The sequence below is a fragment of the Mesoplodon bidens genome (genome assembly GCF_964165515.1).
Source record: "Mesoplodon bidens genome assembly, chromosome: 11".
NCBI classification, from domain to species: Eukaryota; Metazoa; Chordata; class Mammalia; order Artiodactyla; family Ziphiidae; genus Mesoplodon; species Mesoplodon bidens.
In genome coordinates, this window is record NC_138167.1 from 65060112 (window position 1) to 65081049 (window position 20938).

The following is a 20938-nucleotide window of genomic DNA, read 5'->3' on the forward strand; positions in this document are numbered from 1 at the left end:
TGAGCCATGGCCGCTGAGCCTGCACGTCTGGAGCCTGTGCTCTGCAACGGAAGAGGCCACAACAGTGAGAGGCCCGCGTACCGCAAAAAAAAAAAAAAAAAAAAAAAAGACCCCAGGCTGAAGGTGAGCATTCGGCCTTAGAAGCGAGACCTGGAACCAGGGTCAGTGACAGCGGCCATACTCAGTGAACACTTGGGCGGCACTTTCTGCCAGGAGTTGTGCTGATGAACAGCACCAGCGTGGATACTGAGCTTGACTCGGGAGCAGCAGCCTCGATGGGTTCACCTCCAGGTCAGGACTCTGATTAAAAGACCCCCACACCAATCCCACATTTCGTAGCTGCGACAGGAATGGGGCCTCACGGGCCACGCCATCCAACCACCCTTTCTGACATGGAGATACTCCACCAAATGGGCTTTTTGTTTTTGCTTTGTTGAAAGTGGCAGCTTCCTCCCGGGAATACCAAGTCATCGAAGAAGGATAAGGGCCCTGAGCCCTGACAGGATGTTCTGGGCTGGGGGGTGTGCCTGGCCGAAGGCACCTGGCAGACGAGCCTGGGTTTACTCCCACTGCTGTCATTTAACGGTTGTCAAGCCACAAGTCCTCTCTCTCTTAGCGTAAAATGAAGTTAGCGTGTCCTCACAGGATTACTGTGAAGATGAAGCAAGCTCTGTGAACGCCTGTAAACTAGTGCCTGGCATATGAGGCTATCACAAATGGTAGTCCCCTTGCTTCCCGTCCCTCAAGCAGAGCTGAGGGTCCAGATGGGGCGATAGTAAAGGAAGGTGCAGGGGGCTTCCTCCGGTGTGTGCATGTGGCCTAATCTGCACCAGGGAGCTGCTGCAGGCTGTCAAGCAGTGGGAGCAGGGAGTGGAAGTGGTTCTGTTCGTTAGGATATTTCCCAGCCATCAGGTGGCCCCACTGCTGTGAGACATCGAGACCTTTAGTTCCATCCAAGGGCAATTGAGGAACAAGGTTCATTCTGTGCCTTGATCTATTATGTCCCAGAGGTCAATACTTCCATCTGTGACAAATTAACCTCTAGGTCCCAGCACACGTTATGTACACTGTCACATACTCACTGAGGGCACCTCTGTGCCGGGCACGAGGGGCACACAAGACATGGCCTTGGGCTTTCTGCAACCTGTGGTTTTGGGAGGGGAATGGCTGAAACATAAATAAGGAGAATATAGCATGTTGTTGCTATGGAGACGGGGAGCTCTGGAGATGACAGATGACACTTGAGTTCTGCACTCTTCATGTGTGACCTCACCCAGTTTTCATAACTGACACCGTTGGCTGGCATATCGGAATGCACTCTCGCTCTAAGGAACAGGACGCTGACAAATTGGACTTCAGCAAGAAAGGGATTCAATTGTCTCATGCAAGTTAAGTATGGGAGGCCAGTCCAGGGCCGCAGCAGCAGCTAATCTTGCCCTCCAGCTCTGCCTGTTGTGCTCATGGCACCTGTAGGCTTCACTTCTCCATTCAGGAAGAAGCAACCGAAGGCCAAAATGCCATACAAGTCCTGTTTTCCTAGAAGCTCTTCAGTCAGAACTGGACCCATTAGTGGCAAGGGCATCTGGGATGATGAATTATTCTCAGCTGGGCAGTTTACCCTCAACAAAGGCAGAGATGAAGTGCACACACATGCCACCTTCCTCCCCTGGGGGCTGATGCCACCGACTGACCCGTCACCACTCAAGTCTGGTGTGTGTGAGATGGGGGTGGGGTCAGGCATGGCCCCTCCGTCCTGGGACCTGTCCCGTCCTTGGTCGTCACTGTGTTCCACACCTAGTCATGTTTTGGGGAACTCAGGCTGCAAGAGGGTGCTTTCTGGGCCCAGTTTCTATACCATGTGGGCCTGCAGAGGGTCTTTAGAAAAGGAAAAAGGATCAAGTTCTCTTTGAACTGACAGGAAATCAGCTCCCCTTGGGCTGGTCACTCCATCTCTGGGATGACACCCAACAGCTGGGTCCTGAGCACATCCACGGTCAGCACCCCATCTGGCAAGCACCCGACAGTCCAGGGAGCCAGATACCCGCCCGGCACAGCTGCAGCCCTTATAGGGGTGACACAGGGACCCACCCTGCCGTGCCGTCTCTCCCCAAACATGTAGAAGGAAAGAAAAGGGCTGAGGACAGCACCTGCCATCACCTTAGGTTCCAGGAAGAGGGTCTCTTGAAGAGAGGATGGATCAGAGGGAGGAGAGTTTCAAAGGAGACTAACTGGAAAAAAAAAAAAGCAGCTGAAATTTGGGCAGATGCTAGATGAACTTCTAGAAGGTACTTCAGAGAGAAGGGGATTCAAAACATGTTACGGAGTTAAGGACACGAACAGTGAGGAAAACGAGCCAGAAGTGTGTCCCCTCCTCCAGGAGCTCCTCCAGGGCCACCTCAGCCGGCAGGGCTGACCACCCTACTCTGTCGCAGCCCTGTGACTTTCTGGCAGGGCCAGACCCGTCCCTGGTTAACAGGGGAATGAAAAGGACAGGTCCTAGCCCCGCTGGGCTCCAGAGCGGGTTAAGTTCAATGCTGGTGGCAGCCTCCCTCTCAGGGGATGTGTGTGCTCGTACACACATACACACAGACACACAAATGCTGAGTGTGCTTGTACACACACACACGCTGAGTGTGCTTGTACACGTACACACACACACACAGAGGCATGCTGAGCTCACCCCCCCACCAACCAACTTGTCCTCCAGTGTGCGGCCCCTCACCCCTGGCAGTTGAGGGACACGGTGGGTGTGGACGGAGGCTGGTAAGGAAGAGCTTCGGGAACTCCAGCTGGAGAGGAGCTGCTCACAGGCGAGTCTGCGGGTCTCAGCAGCCCTAGTCACGCCGGCCTTGCCTGGGAGGGGGCAGAGGCGACAGGGCGGGTCCGGGAGACCCTGGGTGTTCGTTCGCTGCCCAGTGCCCACCGCACCAGGCGGCATTCACGTGGAAAGGCTCAGTCTCCAGAGGAAAGTGGGGTGGAGGGGTGGTGGCAGTCGAGGTGCCCTGGGCTGGCTGCCAGCTGGGTGGCTGGGCGGGCAGCAAGGAAGTCTCAGTTGTCTGTCTCCTGTTTGATGTTCTCGATGGGAACGGGCAGCTCTGGACTCGGGGCCTTGTCAGGCGTGGCCACGTCGAGATGCTCTTCCTTTACACGCACGGTAATGACTGAGGAGGAAGAGAGGTTGGGGGCAGGGAGAAGAGAGTGTGCATGTAACTCCGGGAAGGGCGCGGCCTCAGGATCTGGGGAAGAAATCAGGCTTCCTACAGACGGGCCGTCAGGACATGGCAAGGGGAAGTCCCTTCCCCCTCTGCGGGGGCAGGCAGCACAGAAGGCCTAGGGTCCCGTCAGCCCAGCCGGGCAGGCTGCCCACCCTGCCAAGCACATGAGCTGGGGCCGGAGGTGGAGAGGGCCATGCGAGACGCTCGGCTCCATTCAGAGCTGGGGGTGGGTGTCTGGGAAGCCCTCCAGGCCCAGTGGTCTGAGAAGGGTTGCTTGGTGCCCAGAAACTTCCCTTCAAACTTGACTCTACTCTTCTGTGCCCAGGTCGGGAAGGAGGGGGCTGGCCTCTGAGCACCAGAGCCGCCCCCAACCTTGACCCCGCGTGGGAGGCTCTTACTCTCATCAGGAACGGGCTCCGACGAGATCTTCTTCTCTGCCGCCTGCAGGTCGTCCTCCAGCAGGGGCTTCTTGGACCCCTGTCTGAGGGGCCGGGTCTTGGTTGGTGGTATTCTTTTTCCTTTGAATAAACACAGAATTAAATCCGGGATAGGGATGCATCCACGTGACGCACGAAGGCTGGGTCTTGCCCAGTGGTCAGGTAGCACAGCAGAGGGGAAAGTGCCAGTTTGGGAGGACAGAGGCCCCAACTCTGACCTCAGCCCCCAGGGCTGTGTGCCTGAGGCTCAGAGGCTGCCTCCAGCAAGGGATTGACACCCACGTCTCCCCACTGGCTGCCATGGTTGTTAAGCTTCCCTTTTCTGATCCTTGCTTTCTCCACGTCTGGAGTGTGATTCCCAGCCCTACACTTTGAGCGGCACAGGGTCCTGCCGCTTGGTCACCTCCACGCCCTCACAGCATCTTAATCCTGCCTGGGGACCACACTGTTTCCTCTTTGTTCCCTTCAGGACATCCTCTCTGCATGATACCACGCACTGGCCTGCGGCTCAGCTTGGGGCCTGCTGAGAACGGGCCTGGCTGTGGAGAGGTCCCCAAGATCAGTGGCCGCCCTTCCTCCCACTCCCTGGGGGTCATGAGGGAACAACGACAGCCTCAGGGAGCAGCTTCCACCCGTTTCCTTTCGTACCTTTTACTTTCAAACATAGCCTCTACACATGGCCTCCCTCGACCCCAAATATAGTCTCTTGTCTCTTTTCCTTGGTATCCTGACTGTTGCCAGAGATGGAAGACTTATGCTCCGGGTCTCTGAAGACACAGGGTGATGGCTGGGCCCATGGGGCAAGGGGTGAAGGAGAGGGCGGGACCATGAAGAGCGCGACTTAGGTGGCGACGCCCCACCTCCACTCCCAGGGACACAGGCTCAGCTAATCCCAAGTAGCTTTAGAGCATCACTTACTTTTCTTCCCAAACTGTTTCTTTTTCTTCTTTGTGGCCTCTTTGGCTTTCAGAGGAGTGGTGGGCTCTGTTGTTGAAAATATGGAGAAGAGGTAAGGAGGGAGTTCTGAGAGGACACAGGCTGTAGTCACACCCCAAGATACCTGTCCGCCCCTCACCGTCCTCCCTGACACAGGGGACGCCCCCAGAAGGAAAGCCAGAGCTGGACAATGAGAACAGGGAGGGGGCTGTGGAGAGGGACTGGAAACAGCTGTCCCTTCTTCCCACCCTCATCACCAGGGCTCTCGGAGGCACCTAGGGAATTTACCTGGGTGCACAAGGGCACGAGCATATGACAGAGTGGGCAAGGTCAAGGAAGGAGCTCTGCAGGCCAGAGGGAGAGGGAGACAGAGAAGTCAGGACAGAGAGGGGAGACAAGGGCCACTCTTTTCTTAGAAGTAGTCCAGGAGATTCTCGATCTCATACCAAAGAACAAGGTGGGAGTGGGGCAGGGGCGTGGTTGGCAGAAAGGAAGAAGAAAAGGAAAGTCAAGAGCCCCTTAGGGCTGCGAGAGCCCAGACCTGTGGCCACGGGTGGCTGGAGCTGGTAGCCAGTGAGCTCACACCAGCCGACGGGGTAGATGTCCGGGGACTCACAGTCCACCCACTGGTCATACTCGCTGTCCCAGCCATCAAAGTGGATGCTGAGGAGACGATGCACCACCCGCTTCACAGTGGCCACACAGATCAGCCGGGGCTCCATGAGGTCCACGGCCTCCAGCTTCATGCCCACCTTGAAACCATGGTTGGGACAGTCCTGGGAGGGGGAACAAAGGCAGTGACCAAGCCAGCCAGGGCCCAGCCCTAGCGGGGCAGACCTGGAGGAGGGAGCAGGGCTGAGCATGCCTGCGGGGGGAGGTTCCTCTGACCAGTGATCCCACTGCATTTTGTTCCCAGGCACTGGCCCTGTTGGGAAAGGGACCAGCTGAACTGTTCAGCACAGCGCCCATGTCAGAGTTTGGGACTTCTCCCCTGAAGTGGCGGACCTTAGTAGCAAAGACTCAAGAAAAGAGAAGGGGCTGGAATTGCCACCGCTGGCAGTGGGCAGGGCTGGTCTCCTCACCATGTTGAAGAGTCTTGATGGAGCTGCTTTCGCCTTGGTCTTCTCCAAGTAGGTCTCCCAGTTGAAAGTGTGAGCCTCATACCCTGCAGGGGTGGAAAGTGTAGATGACGAGGAGGGAAGGGAAGCGGGAGGGAGTCCCGGAAGGTCTCCCAGCGCCAAAGGGGCGCCTGCAGCTCGGTCAGGACCCCCCCGGAGTCTCCCCAGCAGCCTTCTTCCCTCCCCGCCAGGCTGGTACCTGCTCTAGGACCATGGTCCTGTTGCACAAGGTGCTCACTGACCAAAGGGACAAGTGGGAGCTCTGCTCACCGAGCCACATACCGGCCACGGGGCCGAGCCAGCCCAGAGTAAGGGCTAGTGGTCGTGACCCTGGGTAGCTCTGTCACCTCTCCAGTCCACTCACAGACTTCAAACTCCAAGGGTCTGGCCTGGCCAGGAATTGGGGCCAGTGGCCCCACCCTGCTCCTCCCAACTGTAAGGCTCATCTTGCCTTTTGGGGGTGTGAGCTCAATGTCATTCTTCTGGCAGAAGGTGGCTGGGAAGATGGCGTGGGAAGAGGCATGATAACAGAACCAGTCTGAGCCATCTGTGGAGGGTCCCCCGTCCACACAGATCATCAGGTAGCCATCCAGGAGGACCTAGCAGGTGGAGGGGAGGAGGGCAGACAGATTATGGTATCCTGAACTGCACCCCCATCCCAGGGTAAGGTGATACGATGGGGATGCAAGGTGGATGGATCCAACCAGAGCTGGTTCTCAGCCTTCCCCGAGCTGCTTCAGAGCACTCAGCACTGGTGTAACCCACACTCGTGAGGTCATTTAGCCTCCTCACTAGATAGCAAATGCTGTGCCAGCAGGAACTGCATCTGTCTTCTTGTCAGTGTGTTCTCAGTGAACACATGGGCCCAGGCTGGAGATTTGCCGGATGGATAAGTCAGCATAACCCCCTGGAGGGCCAAAGGGTGGCTGTTTGCTCTTCAAGCTGCAGCAATAACAGAGGTTTGCAGTGAAGTCAGCCCAGCTATGGCTTGACTAGGTCAGCACTCAAAGGAGATGGCATGTAGCAGCAGGAAGGCCTACACCTGACCCAGGACAGGCTCAGGCCAGGTGTTCAGTAAGCACCTGTCCAACGCACCTCTGACCCTGACACGAAAGCAGATTCTGACCCTAACACGAAAGCAGGAAGCCCAGGAGCAGCCAGAACTGGGAAGCTCTGCCACCTCCATGCCCGCAGAAAGCCATACTGGAGGCTGGAGGGCTCCCCCAGGCTCACCTTGCAGATGGTTGCCACGCAGATGTTGCCCAGATTCAGGGGGTCAATGGCTTCCAGTTTCATCCCCTCCTCAAACCAACCGCCTTCCGTGTAGACAGCTCGAACCTTAAAGGAATGGGGCACTTGGGGAATCTCTGGGCTGGCCCAGGAGAAGGTGGGAAAGCAGGCCTCATCTGCCATCGGCCTGGAAAGGAAGCAGGGAGGGAAAGGGACATCCCAGGGAAGAGCTGGGGTCCGCAGGCCTGGAGTGGACCAGTGGCCAAGGGGACAGTGCCCAAGGGCTGTGCCTCACCTTCTTGAACAGATAAGGAACAGCATCGCAGTAGATCTTCCGGAAAGTGGGATGGTGGGCCATGTCGCTGCGCCTCTCTTTTAGGGAAATGGCAGAGGGAGGAAGGGAGAAAAGGAAGGTGAAGCTGCTAACAGGGCCATCTCCACGCCTCCCCCAGAAATATGCCCCCTAGACCAGAAGCTCTCTGTAGGAACTATTCGGCCCTTAGGACCCAGGCTCTTCCCACATCACATGGAAGGGATGTGGCCTGTAGCCTCTAGTTTCAAACCAGTTTTTAACACTTCAACCTGAGTATCCTCGGTCAAGGCACTCAACCTCTCGGGATGCTTGGTCAAGTCCTGCCATCAGCAGCGTAGAGATGATCGATTCTACCGTGCAGCGTGGTTGTGGGGTGTAGAGATGTGCCCCCGCCAGGCCCACGCTGGCCAGGGACTTCTGCTAACCTGACAGCTTGATGCCATGGCCGACACGCCTTGACCAACCCACTGGGTGGATCAGGGGGCTCCACATGTGGCACCAGAAGTCATCATCGCTGTCGCCATCCTCGTAGAGGAGCCGTAGGCGACCCCCGATTACTGTGTCCACCACGGCCATGCGGGTCCGCGACACCTGGGACTTGTCCACCACCTCCAGCCGCATGCCCTGCCGAAAGGGGTACTTCATGCTCTCCACCATCTGCAGTGACATGAGAACACAGGCCTGCTGGGGTCATGTGGACCCTCCCACCCACCTTCCTGTTCTGTCGCTTAAGAGTAACCAGAGGATGGGGAAGGTGGAGTGGAAGCACTGCAAACACTGCGTCAGGAAGCAGGTAGATGAGCCCTCCTGTCCCGCCAGGTTCAACCCTGGCTCCCAAGTCCCTAGGATGATACTGATGATATGATTTTTACAACATGTGCACCAAAATGCCAGAAAGTCATTATGATGGGAATTACAGATCGCTTTTCAGACTAAGGAAACGGGTGCCCCAGAGAGGTCACGTGACTTACCCAGAGTCACACGGGCTCGTTAGTGCCAGAGCTGGGCCGCAAATCTGGTTCTGGTGTCCAGCTTTGTGCTCTTTCAGGGATCTGCACTCTGATCACACGGGTACCCCACTCCCCTCTACCTTCTGGCCCCTACTGATGGCACACACAAGCCTTGTGTTTAGGGAACTGAGTGCCCCTTGCCTCGATACATCTAATTTCAGCTCCAGCCCCTCTGGGCTGCAGCTCTGAACAGCTCTCATAGCACCTCAGTAGTGATGCCTGCCCCTCTGACGCAGCAAAAGACAGTGACCAAGATGTCCACAAGCTGCTCTAGAGCCCTGGTGGCGGGGCCTGGGTGAGGAGACAGATTTTTTTTTTTTTTTGCGGTATGCGGGCCTCTCACTGCTGCGGCCTCTCACATTGCGGAGCACAGGCTCCGGACGCGCAGGCTCAGCGGCCAGGGCTCACGGGGCCAGCCGCTCCGCAGCATGTGGGATCTTCCCGGACCGGGGCACGAACCCGTGTCCCCTGCATCAGCAGGTGGACTCTCAACCACTGCTCCACCAGGGAAGCCCGAGACAGGAGATTCTTTGTCTGCTGTGACTTTGGTGCTGTCCTGCCGGGGGTAGAGAATGGTTACGTAAGCTCTGTAGGGCTTTTCCAGCACCAGGGCACTGCGGGCTCAGGGAGAAGCATCCCATTCTCCACGTGACGGGGGCTGAGCAGTGCTATTCCAAATCCCACCAGGAGGGGGAGCAGCTCAAGGATCACAAAGCAGCCACCAGGACACAGATCCTTCACCCTCAGCTCAAGGGCTGGAATATACCAGGCCCATTTAGCAGAGGGAGAGACACAGGGTGAGAACTGGGCTGGGGTCCCTCTGGGCTGCCTCCCCGCCGCTGGCCCTTCCTGACAAGCTCCTTTCCTCTGTACCCACTGGTGCAGCCCACGACCCGTCAACACGTTATTGCCCTCGTTTGTTTAAGGTCACACACTGGAACTCAAGGTCTGTAAAGGCAGAAGCTAGGTTTGAGTCATTTCTATTATACATTCTCAGCTCCAAGCACAGAACTAGGCACAGAGGTAGTGTTCACTTGATGTTTTTTCTCGACAACGTACACACACACACACACACACACCTGACCTTGGCTGATGGGCATTCAGTCGAAACATTTACGAAGCACTTACCATATTGCGGGACTGGATTACCATACAGGGATTGGATTTGGATTTGAGCTCCCTCCACAGACCCACCCCTTCTATCCTCTCCACCCCTCAATCTTCAGAGGCAGCTGCTTTTGTACGCACGTGACAGCTAGTGTGTGCTTGCTGACTGTTCACGCAGAGCCCTGCTCTGCCGCCCAGAATCAAGCTCGTTTTAATTTAAGCAGAGATGAGGCCACCTGGACACTCCTGCACACAGCCATTTGCCTCATCCTAACACTAGCCCAGCTCATCTTCAGTCGCCAACCCTGTCCACTGTGCAAGGTACTATGGGAAATATAGGAGAAGAAGCTTGCAATTTTGTGGAAAAGACTATGACAATTAACAAAATATAGAGAGATGAATAGCAAATGTGCACTACCTGGTACGTTCAAATAAAGGAAAAACTGTTTTTGAGGTACTTGGAACCATTACTCATTGAAGACCAGCTAAGGCCCACAGCGCCCATGTTCTCACCAGGCATCCGGGGCCTTGGGTGAGATGGCCCCAACCACCCTCCCATCTGATTTTCCACTGCTGGCTTCCATGCCCGCCCACATCCTACCCATCAAGGTAGAATTCAAATGCCGTCTTCTCCACAAAGCCTCCCTCAATACCTGCTCGTCCTGAGGCCACAAGACCAGCTCAACCACACGTCACGGTGGTACCTGCCCTGCATCCCCTTGGCTCGCTGCTGTGACGCTTTACACAAGCAGCATGAGAACAACACGTGTGGGCATCCGGGTCAGGGGCCCCAGAGACCCCAGATGTGGCCCAGGCACCTATGTGAGCAAGCCGCACAACAGCAGGCCTGGCATACAAAGGGGGAAGAGACCAAGTCTTCACTGCATATCCTTGTGATCCCTTTGAATTTTTACCATGTGTATGATTTTTTATGTTAAAGAACTAAGTAATTTTTAAAAATTAAAATGAGGGCTTCCCTGGTGGCACAGTGGTTGAGAGTCCGCCTGCCGATGCAGGGGACGCGGGTTCGTGCCCCGGTCCGGGAAGATCCCACATGCCGTGGAGTGGCTGGGCCCGTGAGCCATGGCCGCTGAACCTGCGCATCCGGAACCTTTGCTCCGCGACGGGAGAGGCCACAACAGTGAGAGGTCCGCGTACCACACACACACACAAAAATTAAAATGAAATGCCACACAGATGATTTTGAGGCACATCTCTGGTTCAAAATCAAGGCTATTTTATAATTTTTCATGGGTGTGACTTCATTTCCTCTGCCAGACTGGACAGTCCCAGATGGCAGGGTCCACATTCTCCGTATTTCCAGTGCCTTGTATACAATAAGTACTTAATAAAATCTATTGAATGAACGCTCCTGAAAATGCTATGAGCAAGGTAAGAATCTAGAAGAAGAAATGGCAGACAAAGCAACATGATCAATGCGGTTGGATCAGAGTCTGAGCAGGGAGGAGGCTATTAGGCTGGGAAGGCAGACGACACCCACCATCCATCCTTAGGAAATCTGGAGCCACTAAGATTGCTAAGCAAGGGAGTCTTGGAAAAAATACTCCAGTGAATAGCACAAAGGACAGATCAAACAGGAGAGGGGCAGGAAGGAGATCAGTTAGGAGACCCACAGGGCTCACTGCCAGACCTTGATATGGAAATCCACGGGAAGCGTCCTGGAGCCCACCAACCGTTTCATGAGGTAGCCCTTCCAATCGGTGAACTTGGCATGGATGGCTGCAGAGATAGAGCAGAACCCTGAGTACAGACTGACAACGCTCCCACTGACGGGGCACCAAAGCTGCCCCAGAGAGCAGCAGAGGGGCCTAAATAACTTATTTCTGCCTTTTCAGGCCAGCAATCACCATCTTATAAAACCGGACTCCCCCAACTTGGACCTGCCACGGGGCCTCTGGGACAAGGCTGGACAGGAAGCAAGGAGGCAGGTGGGCCCTGTTCTGGTCTAACTGCTCCCAAGGGCCCCGCAGGAACCAGGACAGGGAACGTTCTCATCAACTCACTCCGCGGGGGCACCAGGATCTTGCTGTTGATGGCACACCAGCCGATGGGGTGGACATCCACAGTCCCCAGGTTGCACCAGAAGTCATGGCTGGCGTCATTTTCAAAGCCTTCATACCGGAGCAGCACCCGGTACCCTGAGAAGAAGGAGGGAGAGGTGTGCTCTTAGGCCTTCACTCTTCTCCAGCCTAAACAGGACTTTTGCTGCCTATTTCAAGAACTCCTTCCACAACAGCCAGAGTAGAAACCAACCCGTGCCACGTACTCGGAAAGCAGCACAGCACAGTAGGGAGAATAATCTTCTATAGCCTGATCGACCCTGGAACGAACTTAAAAAATGGGAGTTTCCAAACTCGCCAAGCTCTGTGGTCCCCTCTAAGGTAGGCAAGACAAAAGAACAACAAGAAGGGAGGCAGAAACTCCAGCAGGCGGGTTTTTGTGTTTGTTTTATGAAGCTGATTTCTGCTCCACCACTGCCTGTCCATCTGGAGATGTCACTGCCCAGCCCGACCCCGCCTCGGCCGGAGGAACACCCACCTGCCGCCTGGATGACTGAGGCGATCCAGTACACGCGGCTGGGGAGCACAGCATCGCTGTTGAGCACCTCCACCTTCATCCCCTTCATCACATCCTCCCACTGGTCATAGAGTGGGACCTGTAAGGGGGACAGTGAGCCACCTGCGCTGGCAGAAGACAGCAGCTGGCTGAGGGGCCTCGCGAGAGTCTGCGTCCTTCCTCCTTCGCCCCTCAGCGTTGCCCCTCACTCCTTGTGTGTGGAAGGCCAGGCCGGGGACCAGGGATGAAGAGACGGGCAAGACGTGGGGGTGGGGCTGGGCAGAGACCCAGAGTCAGATGTCCTGGGTGCTAAGCTCTCCAGGGCCGCCCCTGGCTGCTATCCTCTCGGGCACACCATGGCTGTGCCAGCCTGCGTGACAGTCACGACGCCTAGCAGTTTCTCACCCTCACCACGTGCCAGGCGCCATTCTTGGCACAAATAGCACCTCTTTCAGTCGTCACTCCACCTGGGCCGTTAGGACCACGACCCCTGGTCTCGCAGCTGTCGCCAGGCTGGCTCTCACAGAGCCGGCTGCCCACCCACCGCTCTGGCACGTCCTTTCTCTGCCTCTCCTCCTCCCGTTAACATGCCCCCGACAGCACTGGACTGCTTGGGGCTGCCTCCCCAGGATCTAATCCTTACTTTGCTGCCAGTGGCACTTTGGTTCTCCTTTGGGGAGATTCTCCTTTTTTCCTTCTCAGCCCTGGTTTCAGCCAATCAGTGTATCCCATTCCATCTCCCTGGCCGGAGGGACTGGGTTCATCACAGAACCCAGAAACAGTTATACTGCTCAGGCACGTTCAGATGGGCTTTTTACAGAGCATATCGAGGCAGATATATTAGTGCAAGTATGATGCAACTCCCCGCAATGAAATGCCTGAACTGCTAGAGAATTCAGGAAACAAAGAGCTCCCCCCACTGGGAAAGACGTGCACCTTCACTAGCAACCAGACAGGAGAGGAGTTAAGCTGCATCGAGTGCCAACCCTTCCCTGATCAGCGCCCTCCCCAGAGTTCAGTAGCAGCTCAGAAATTAGAGGCTAGGAAGTGGGTTTAAAGAGGCCTCCTCAAAAAAAAAAAAAAAAAAAAAGGCCTCCTCCTGGATTTCCTGGGTTTAGAAAATTGGTTCAAAGACAAGAGCGCTCCCTCGGTTTCTCTCTGTGCCTGCAGGAGACACCACTCGGGCCTGCCTGCTAAGTTCTTCTGCTCCAAGCCCAGCCCTCCAAGTCTCAGCCTTTGCTGTTTCTCAGTGACAGGGAGTCAGGGAGCCTTTAGCAGAAGGGGCTCCAGGAGGCATCCACATTGGCCTCCCGGGAACCAAGGGGCCCAGGGCAGTTCACAGCACCAAGCTTTCAACGGGAAAGCACTAAAAATGGGGGAAAAGGAGAAAGAGATTCTCAAAGTTTGCTTTTGGATATCAAAGCACAAAGTGCCATTATGTAAATAAGCGAAGTGGGGCACTTCAGAGGGGCTAGAAGCTCTCACTGAGGGTCTGTGGGAGGACTTGCTGAAAAAGTGGACAGAAAGGTAAGCTGGAGGGAGCGGCAAAGCTGGGCTTCGAGCACCCAGACCTCACCCCGTTCTCTCCCGGTGCCGACGCTGTGAGGCAGGTGGGTGAGACGGTGGCAGCAGTCAGGACCCCTGCCCTCCCCCACCTCGTCCCCAGGGCACTCACGTGTTTAAAGCAGCTGACAGGAGCAGCCTTGTAACTGTGATCCTTCAGGAACTTCCCCCAGTCAAAACCCAAGACCAGCGCTGCGGGGCAAAGAGGGAGAGGGTTAAAGGGTCGGAGCTGGGAGCTCCGGCAGCAGCCATTCCAGGACCCCGGGCCTGAGGGGCGGGGGCAGCAGGTCCCTTCCCCACCCCATACCTGCCCCAGCAGCGGCCATCAGGACGGCGGAGGGCCTTATCCAAAGGCTGCCAGACTCTCAGGAGTAGAGGAAACACTCAGAGGGAAATGTCTGGTCTTTCTTCCCCAGAGAAAGACGGAAATTCAAAGACCCTTGGGCTTAAATTCCTCAGACCGCCCCCAACCTCTCATTGGCCACAGCCAATCTAAATGGGTGGGAGGTGCACACACCTAGGCCCCTCCAACCCTTGAGGCTGGGAGCTCAATATCGGTCAGAAACTCAGACCATCTAGCGCAGTTGCTTCATGCCTACATTTGCTCAGAAATAGCTACACGAGCTCAGAAAGAGAGAAAGGTTCCTCCCTTATCCCATCACCCTTCTTCAAACAAGATCTGGGTCTCCACTGCCCCAGGGAAACAGAAGCCAGAGAGCTAAAGGCAATACAAAACAAAAGAAGCTAGTCCTCGGCTTTTAAATTATCAAGAGTAGAGGTCCTGGCAATTTAAGAGTGATTGAGGGATCTTCTGGGGTAATTTCACAATTACCAGGTGAGGAAGATACAATCCAAAGCAAGCCTGGGCCGGCACTTTCTAGCTGGCCTTTTCCAATCCTCGCTCCTTGGGAGGCCACCCCAGTCCTGGCACTGCACCCAACCTGCTTCCTGAGCACCGGTCCCTGCAGTCTTACCGTCCTGCCCTGTTGGTGTCCCATCTGCGAGTTGTCCTGTCCCTTGGGAATGGAGGAAGGCTCCAATTTTGGCAGACCAGGCAGCTTTGTGCAGGACTTTGGCCTTCTTGGTAGGTGGTTTTCCCTGGAGGGAGGACAGAGTGTGTAGCCTAAAGGCTGAGAACAAGGCTCTGGATTTGGACAGGTTTAAATCAGGCATCCAGTTAACCTCTCTGGGACTTCAGTTTCTTCATTTGTAAATCAAGATGATAACAATGATAAAGCTTAGCTCAGAGGGGAGCTGCAAGGGTGGGGGTCGCCTATTGTGCCCACACTCAGCAAGCACTGAGCTATTGTTCAACTGGAGAGGGGCGGGGGATTGGCAGAGCCACACGCAGGGAGGGGCACATTTTCTATCTTTTAAGCCCCGCTTCTGCCAGGAACCTCTTCTTGGGGTCGTCAACTCTCAGCCATCTCCTTCCTTTGGTGCTCCTACAAATTTATGGCAGAGAATGGGCTTCAAAGGGCTCTTGAACTGAACCATGGACTCTCTCTAGAACATACATGAATGTTCTAGAGAGAGTCCATAGCTTATCGGGTGCTCAAAGGCATCCTCCCCCAAAGTGAAAGGCCACTGATCTGGTCTGTAATTTGTAACTTAAGTACTGATCAGAAAGGCCCAGATAATTTATTAAAGAGATCAGTGAGGGCTTCCCTGGTGGCACAGTGGTTGAGAGTCTGCCTGCCGATGCAGGGGACACGGGTTTGTGCCCCGGTCTGGGAAGATCCCACATGCCACGGAGCGGCTGGGCCCGTGAGCCACGGCCGCTGAGCCTGCGCATCCAGAGCCTGTGCTCCGCCACAACAGTGAGAGGCCCGCGAACCGCAAAAAAAAAAAAAAAAAAAAAAAGAGATCAGTGAAATAGAAATGTAGGTTGAGGGAGTTCCCTGGCAGTCTAGTGGTTAGGATTTGGCGCTTATCACAGGTTCAATCTCTGGTCGGGGAACTGAGATCTTGCAAGCTGTGAGGCGTGGCCAAAATATTTTTTTTTAATTTGGGTTTAAATTCCACACAGACCTGAGGCCAAACCCTGGCTCTTCAATTTTATTTGTGTACCTCTAAGTAAGTTAGTAAAAATTTTTGAGCCCTTAAAATCGGAATCTTTAAAAATTCATTTTTTAGGGATCACTGGTTGGACTGAGAGTGCCAAGCCCATAGCAAGTATCCCCAAACTATAGTTATAAACAATACCATTATTAGCTCACTGAGAAGGACTTTTCTGTGCCTTGACTAAAATCTGCAAAATGAGGGAAATAATAGTAACTATCTCACAAAGTGAGAGATGAAGCGTATGAGGCACTAAGCAGAACTGGCACTGCGACTGGCAATAAACATCAGGCTTCACAGGACAATCACCTGGGGAGCTCGTTAAAGGCCCTGAGTCCAGGCTACACTCGGCCCCAATTAAATCAGAATCTTTGGGAGTAAGACCCAAGCATCAATATTTTTTAAGGTTTGCAGATGACCCCAACGTGCAGTCAAGTTTGAGAACAGGTGCTGTGAAAACACAAGGCCAGTCTGCTGATTGTTCTTGTCTCAGCGCCCACAGCCCCAGGAAGGGTCTTCCAAGTGATAGCCTCTCACCTGTAATCTAGCCAAGATACTGGCTTTCTTGGAGTTGGAGGAGTAGCTCCTAGAACAGGAGACGCTGCAGAATCTCTTGGTCTTGGAGAAGAAGGCTTCCCTCGTACCCACGATACCACACATCTCACAGACAGCTGGGAAGAGAACTTAGCACATGACTCCCTTGATCGTCACTCCAAATCAAACAAAATGATGGGCCCTTCAAAACCTGGGGCACTGCATTAATCAGGTGAGTCCCAGGCCCCCTAAGTCTGACAGAACTGGAATAGAAGGAGGTTTGGGTGTGTACACCTGAAGCTTCTTAGCACCCCTTGGCTATATGTGTCAATGGTGGGGCTAAGGAAAACGCATGAGGATGACTGGGGAAACAGGTGAGTGTTGGGAAGTTTGCAAAAAGGAAAATGAGAAGAAAAAACATACCCGTATCATTTAACTTCTGTGGGCCTATTTTTTTCTCATCTATAAAGAGACTGAACTAGATCAATGTTTCATCCCTGATACCACATCAGAGTCACTTGAGGAGCATTTAAAAATGCCCAAGCCTGATTCTAATTAACTGGTCTGTGGTGGGACACAGGCATCTGTGGTTCATTAAAAGCTCCCCAGGTGATTCTAATGTGCAGCCAGGCGATGGCACCCCTGGACTGGATGGTCTCTAATAGTTCATTCCAGTTCTAAAGTTCTAAGATTGTAAGAGAATGGTTGGAAGAAGATAGAAGGGAGAAAGATAAAAGAAAGGGGAGAAAGGAAGAGAAGACAGGATGAATGGAAAGGAAACAAGTGGCAAAGAGTATTAGATTCTCCTCTTCTAAAGAGTAAAGGGACCAGGGGACAGAAATGTCATCACAGACCATCTAGCCTTCCCATTTTCACAGGCAGTCCCCACACTGGAGGCCCTGACACAGGGGTCCAGGAGCTGTGTAAGCATCACATCTCTGAAGCCACTGGCTTCCAGATGATTCATAGGGATTCTCATCGGCCCACCCCTACCCTAACCCTCTAACCCGGAGGTCACTTTATTCTGTATTTCCCCCCCCTCTCACTTCCAACCCACAGGCTATTTCTTGTCCCTTCCCAGATAGTAACCAGATCACTTTAGGTGTTCTATATTCTCAATACCTAGAGAACAGGACAATCGCAAAAGCAGCACCATGTTAATGACCGGCATCTAATATGTGCTGAACAAATATTAATTATAAGAAAGAATGAAATCACAATTTGCAATCAGACTGCAGCAGAGGAAATGACCCTTGGGGATACTTGGGGTGCCTCTGCTCTCTCCCAGGGCCTTAGACATCAGATCAAAGAGCCCTTCACACCTGGACAGCTCTGCCCACCTGGCCTATATCCCCCTCTTCCTCCACAGCCTCTGAAACCTCCCCCTCTTCAGGGGACACTTTGAAGGCACCTGGCTCAGAACCACTGCCATCCAAGGAGCGGGGAGTCCCAGGGCTAAGCAAATGCAAGGGGGAGGTGGGCAGCTCCCCTGCTTCCCGATCCTCATTTTCTGCTTCGCTTGACTCCTCGAGGTAGGAGCTGCTCTCACTGCCCGCACTGCTGTTGTAACTCCGGAAACTGTCGTAGCCACCAAAGAGCTCCAAGTCATCATCTTCCTCTTCCTCCTCCATTGGTTCTGAAGTCTCCTGCTGAAGGAACTATGGTTGGCTTAGTGTATGGGAAGGGGAGCTGCAGGTCTGCTATCAACTCCCTTTCCAGTTCTTCGTCAAGTCAGCACTTTTGGGCCAAGTGGCAGGCAGAATCAAATACCCCTTTTGCCAACACCAGGAGCATTACTCTTGTTTATACATTTCTCAACTGCAAATCAAAAGAATATCTTAGGGGCTTCCCTGGCGGCACAGTGGTTAAGAATCCGCCTGCCAGTGAAGGGGACATGGGTTCGAGCCCTAGTCCAGGAAGATCCCACATGCCGCAGAGCAACTAAGCCCGTGCACCACAACTACTGAGCCTGCGCCCTAGAGCCCGTGAGCCACAACTACTGAGCCCGTGTGCCACAACTACTGAAGCCCGTGCGCCTAGAGCCCGTGCTCCGCAACAAGAGGAGCCGCCACAATGAGAAGCCTGGGCACCACAACGAAGAGTAGTCCCCACTCGCCGCAACTAGAGAAAGCCCGCGCTCAGCAGTGAAGACCCAGTGAAGCCAAAAAAAAAAAAAAAAAAAAAAAAGAATACCTTAGCAAGACAGAAAACATGTATTAGGAATTCACCAAGGTCTCTCTGTGGATTTATAAGTGATGACATTTTACCATAATTCAAACAGAATACACGGATGTGAAAATATCCTAAGCAAAGTGCCTCATGAAGACTTTCTGGGGAAGGTGTATTTTAGAAACTCATTCTTCCCCCTTCAGCATATGTACACCAAAGTAATTCAACTCAAAAACAACTTAAGTCAGACAAAAGTTAATTTGGGGCCCAGACTGCCCTAAAGGGGATTTCGGAGGTTAATGACACGCTAGCTAGAGCACTGTGGTATATACAATAGCTTTGGACTCAGCTCTGATCCTAACTAGCTGTGGGTCCTTAGGCAGGTCATTTAACCTCTCTGGGTCTCAATTTTCTCATCTATAAAACAAGGAAAATATTTGGCTCCAGGATGCGGAATGTAAATGAGATACTGTATATAAATCTACCTGGCATGTTGTAGAAAAGGTGTGAAGAATTTGGGCTCTAGGCCAGGGCTCCAATACCATCCCCACTGCTTACTAGTTACTACCATCCCTACCGTATGACCTGCAGCAGGTCAATCTCAATGCCTCAATTTCCGCACCTGTAAATGAGGACAATTCCACCTATTTCATAGGCTTTGGGGGAGAAGTAAGGGTTAATACGGGCAAGGCACTCAGAACAGTGACTTGCACACAGCATGTGCTCAATAAATGTTGGCGATTATTACTGGTTAAAAGCATGGGCTCTCAAACCAGGTACGCCTGAGTTTGAATCCAGGATCTTCCACTTATTACCTGTGTGATTTTGTGCAAGATATTTAACCTTACTGCTCCTGGTTTCTCCATCAGTACAATGGAGATAATAACAAGCCCTCTTTAGAGGACTGCTGTGAATGCTGATATGACATGCAAAGCCTAGTTCCATTTCCAGCAGTTAGTGACAGCTCTAAAACTGTGAGCTGTCATTCTTACTCTCCACTGTATGATTATTTTCCTTTACCCTTAGAGAGTTTTTGAGCGATATTTACAACTACACATGCAAACGTGCTAGAAAGGAAATTCAAATATAAGGTGACCAGAAGCCAAATGATTAAAGGATGCGTGGGTTACAGGCGGTGGTAGAGTGGAAAAAGCAAACCTGGTAGAGTTTTGGAACTTGACGGACTTAGTGCCCATCTCCTTCACTTTACAGTCCTGTGACCCTCCTGGGGGGTCGCACCACCCCTCCAGGCCTCAGCTACCTGAACCACAAAAACGAGACACTGGGCTGTTGAGTATATTGGGAGATAGTGCACGTGAACGCTCCGGACACGGAGGGTTTATTAAACTTTAATCATCCCTTACTTCCCACCAAGATGTGACAGGCCTCATAGTCCCTAAAGAACACCACCGTGAGACAAGGAGGAGGAGGAAGATTCAGGAGCTCTCAGATTCTGAACCCAATTCCCCTTCCCCAGGCCCGGGAGGCTGTTCCTCCCTCAACTACTCGGCCCCAGCAGAACCGGAGCAAAAAGCAACGCCAATCGCCTCGGGCCCTGCTCAGCCTAACTACCTTTTTATCCATCCTTCCACCCTCCACCCTCCAGGCGTCGCTCAAAGGCCTAAAGAAGGGCCCACCGAGTGGGGCTCTCGGGGTTCCCTTTCCCAGTCACGAGTAGTCCTCTACCTCTCACCTCGACGCCCCGGGGCTTCTCCATGAGACCTAACACAGTTTCTTCAACCGTCACCAGGTGCGGGAAGCCATATTGGCCTCGCTGCTCTCCCCGAGCGCACTCATTGGCCGCCTCCCAGAGCCGCGGGCCAATCAAGCTGCAGGAAAGAGGTAAAGCCGGTTCGGCGCTCCCCTGTGCCCCTCCTCCCCGGGAGAGGGGGAAGCCGCGGACCTTATGGGACTTGTAGTTCCCCCTTGGGTGCACTTGAAGGGGGGGTGTTGCTATAGCGACGTGAAAATTCCCCCGGCCCTAGAGCTGCGGCGGCTCGCGCGGACTGTTCTTGTTTCTCCACGCCAACCTCTTGCTATCACTCCAACTCCATTCTTCATTAAAGTTATTGAATACCTAAGATAGGTACTGTCCAGGCGCCAGGAATAACCTCGCACTCTCCCTGATCAGAAATTTAAGGTGCCCTAGGGCGGGGATGCTAGCAGAGAGACTCTTTTCCGGTTCAGGCAGAAACTGGAATACTCTTATGCCCAATGCTGTAAATGTCCCGCATGCTCAAAATCCTGCAAAACTCCCTCTTACATTACCATCTCCTGAAAAAAAAAGATACGTGGCTCTCTGCCTCTTTCCTCTTGGATTTCCCACAACCTCCTTACACGCTCGGAGTTCTAGGTGCTGTCGTAGAGCTTTACAAACATCTCAAATCAGGGACAATCAATCACCCTTTTAAAGATGAGGTTGGACTTCCCTGGTGGCCAGTGGCTAAGACTCTGTGCTTCCACTGAAGGGGTACGGGTTCGATCCCTGGTACGGGAAGTTCCACATTCTACAGTGCGGCCAAAAAGGGGGAAAAAAAAAGAGGACGATGGGAAACGGTGGCTCTTTGGGTTTAGACACTTTCTAACATCACACAGGATTGGACTTTAAGATTTAGTCCAAATTCTTTCCCTATGCTATGCTGTACTCTAATTAACTGAGAATCTAACT

The 20938-nt window shown here is 53.5% G+C and overlaps 1 protein-coding gene across 2 annotated transcripts; it reads right to left on the bottom strand.

The window, feature by feature from the left end:
- Window positions 1-1354: 1354 nt before the first annotated feature.
- On the bottom strand, window positions 1355-20068 carry L3MBTL2 (L3MBTL histone methyl-lysine binding protein 2). 2 transcript variants are annotated; one of them, XM_081250171.1, is made up of 17 exons: window positions 19964-20068; window positions 17513-17747; window positions 16105-16238; window positions 14481-14604; window positions 13619-13698; window positions 11926-12043; window positions 11391-11525; window positions 11018-11106; window positions 7675-7873; window positions 7232-7308; window positions 6940-7044; window positions 6158-6305; window positions 5671-5753; window positions 5130-5364; window positions 4571-4636; window positions 3614-3733; window positions 1355-3161 (listed from the first exon to the last, which is right to left on the bottom strand). In XM_081250171.1, the coding sequence occupies exons 1-17, from the start codon at window positions 19985-19987 to the stop codon at window positions 3049-3051; spliced, it is 2085 nt and encodes a 694-aa protein (XP_081106297.1). In that variant the 5' UTR covers window positions 19988-20068; the 3' UTR covers window positions 1355-3048. The 2 variants fall into 2 exon arrangements, with proteins under 2 accessions (XP_081106297.1, XP_081106296.1); XM_081250170.1 differs by having other exon boundaries at window positions 7675-7906.
- Between the last annotated feature and the right edge of the window lie 870 nt (window positions 20069-20938).

What these genes read in the sequence shown, in the direction of transcription:
- L3MBTL2 (XM_081250170.1), bottom strand. Translation starts at nt 19,987, where the DNA reads ATGGAGAAGCCCCGGGGCGTCGAG. An exon ending in AGAAGCCCCGGGGCGTCGAG is followed by an intron (nt 17,748 to 19,963) that starts GTGAGAGGTAGA and finishes TTCCTTCAGCAG; the next exon opens with GAGACTTCAGAACCAATGGA. An exon ending in TGGCAGTGGTTCTGAGCCAG is followed by an intron (nt 16,239 to 17,512) that starts GTGCCTTCAAAG and finishes TTCTCTTCCCAG; the next exon opens with CTGTCTGTGAGATGTGTGGT.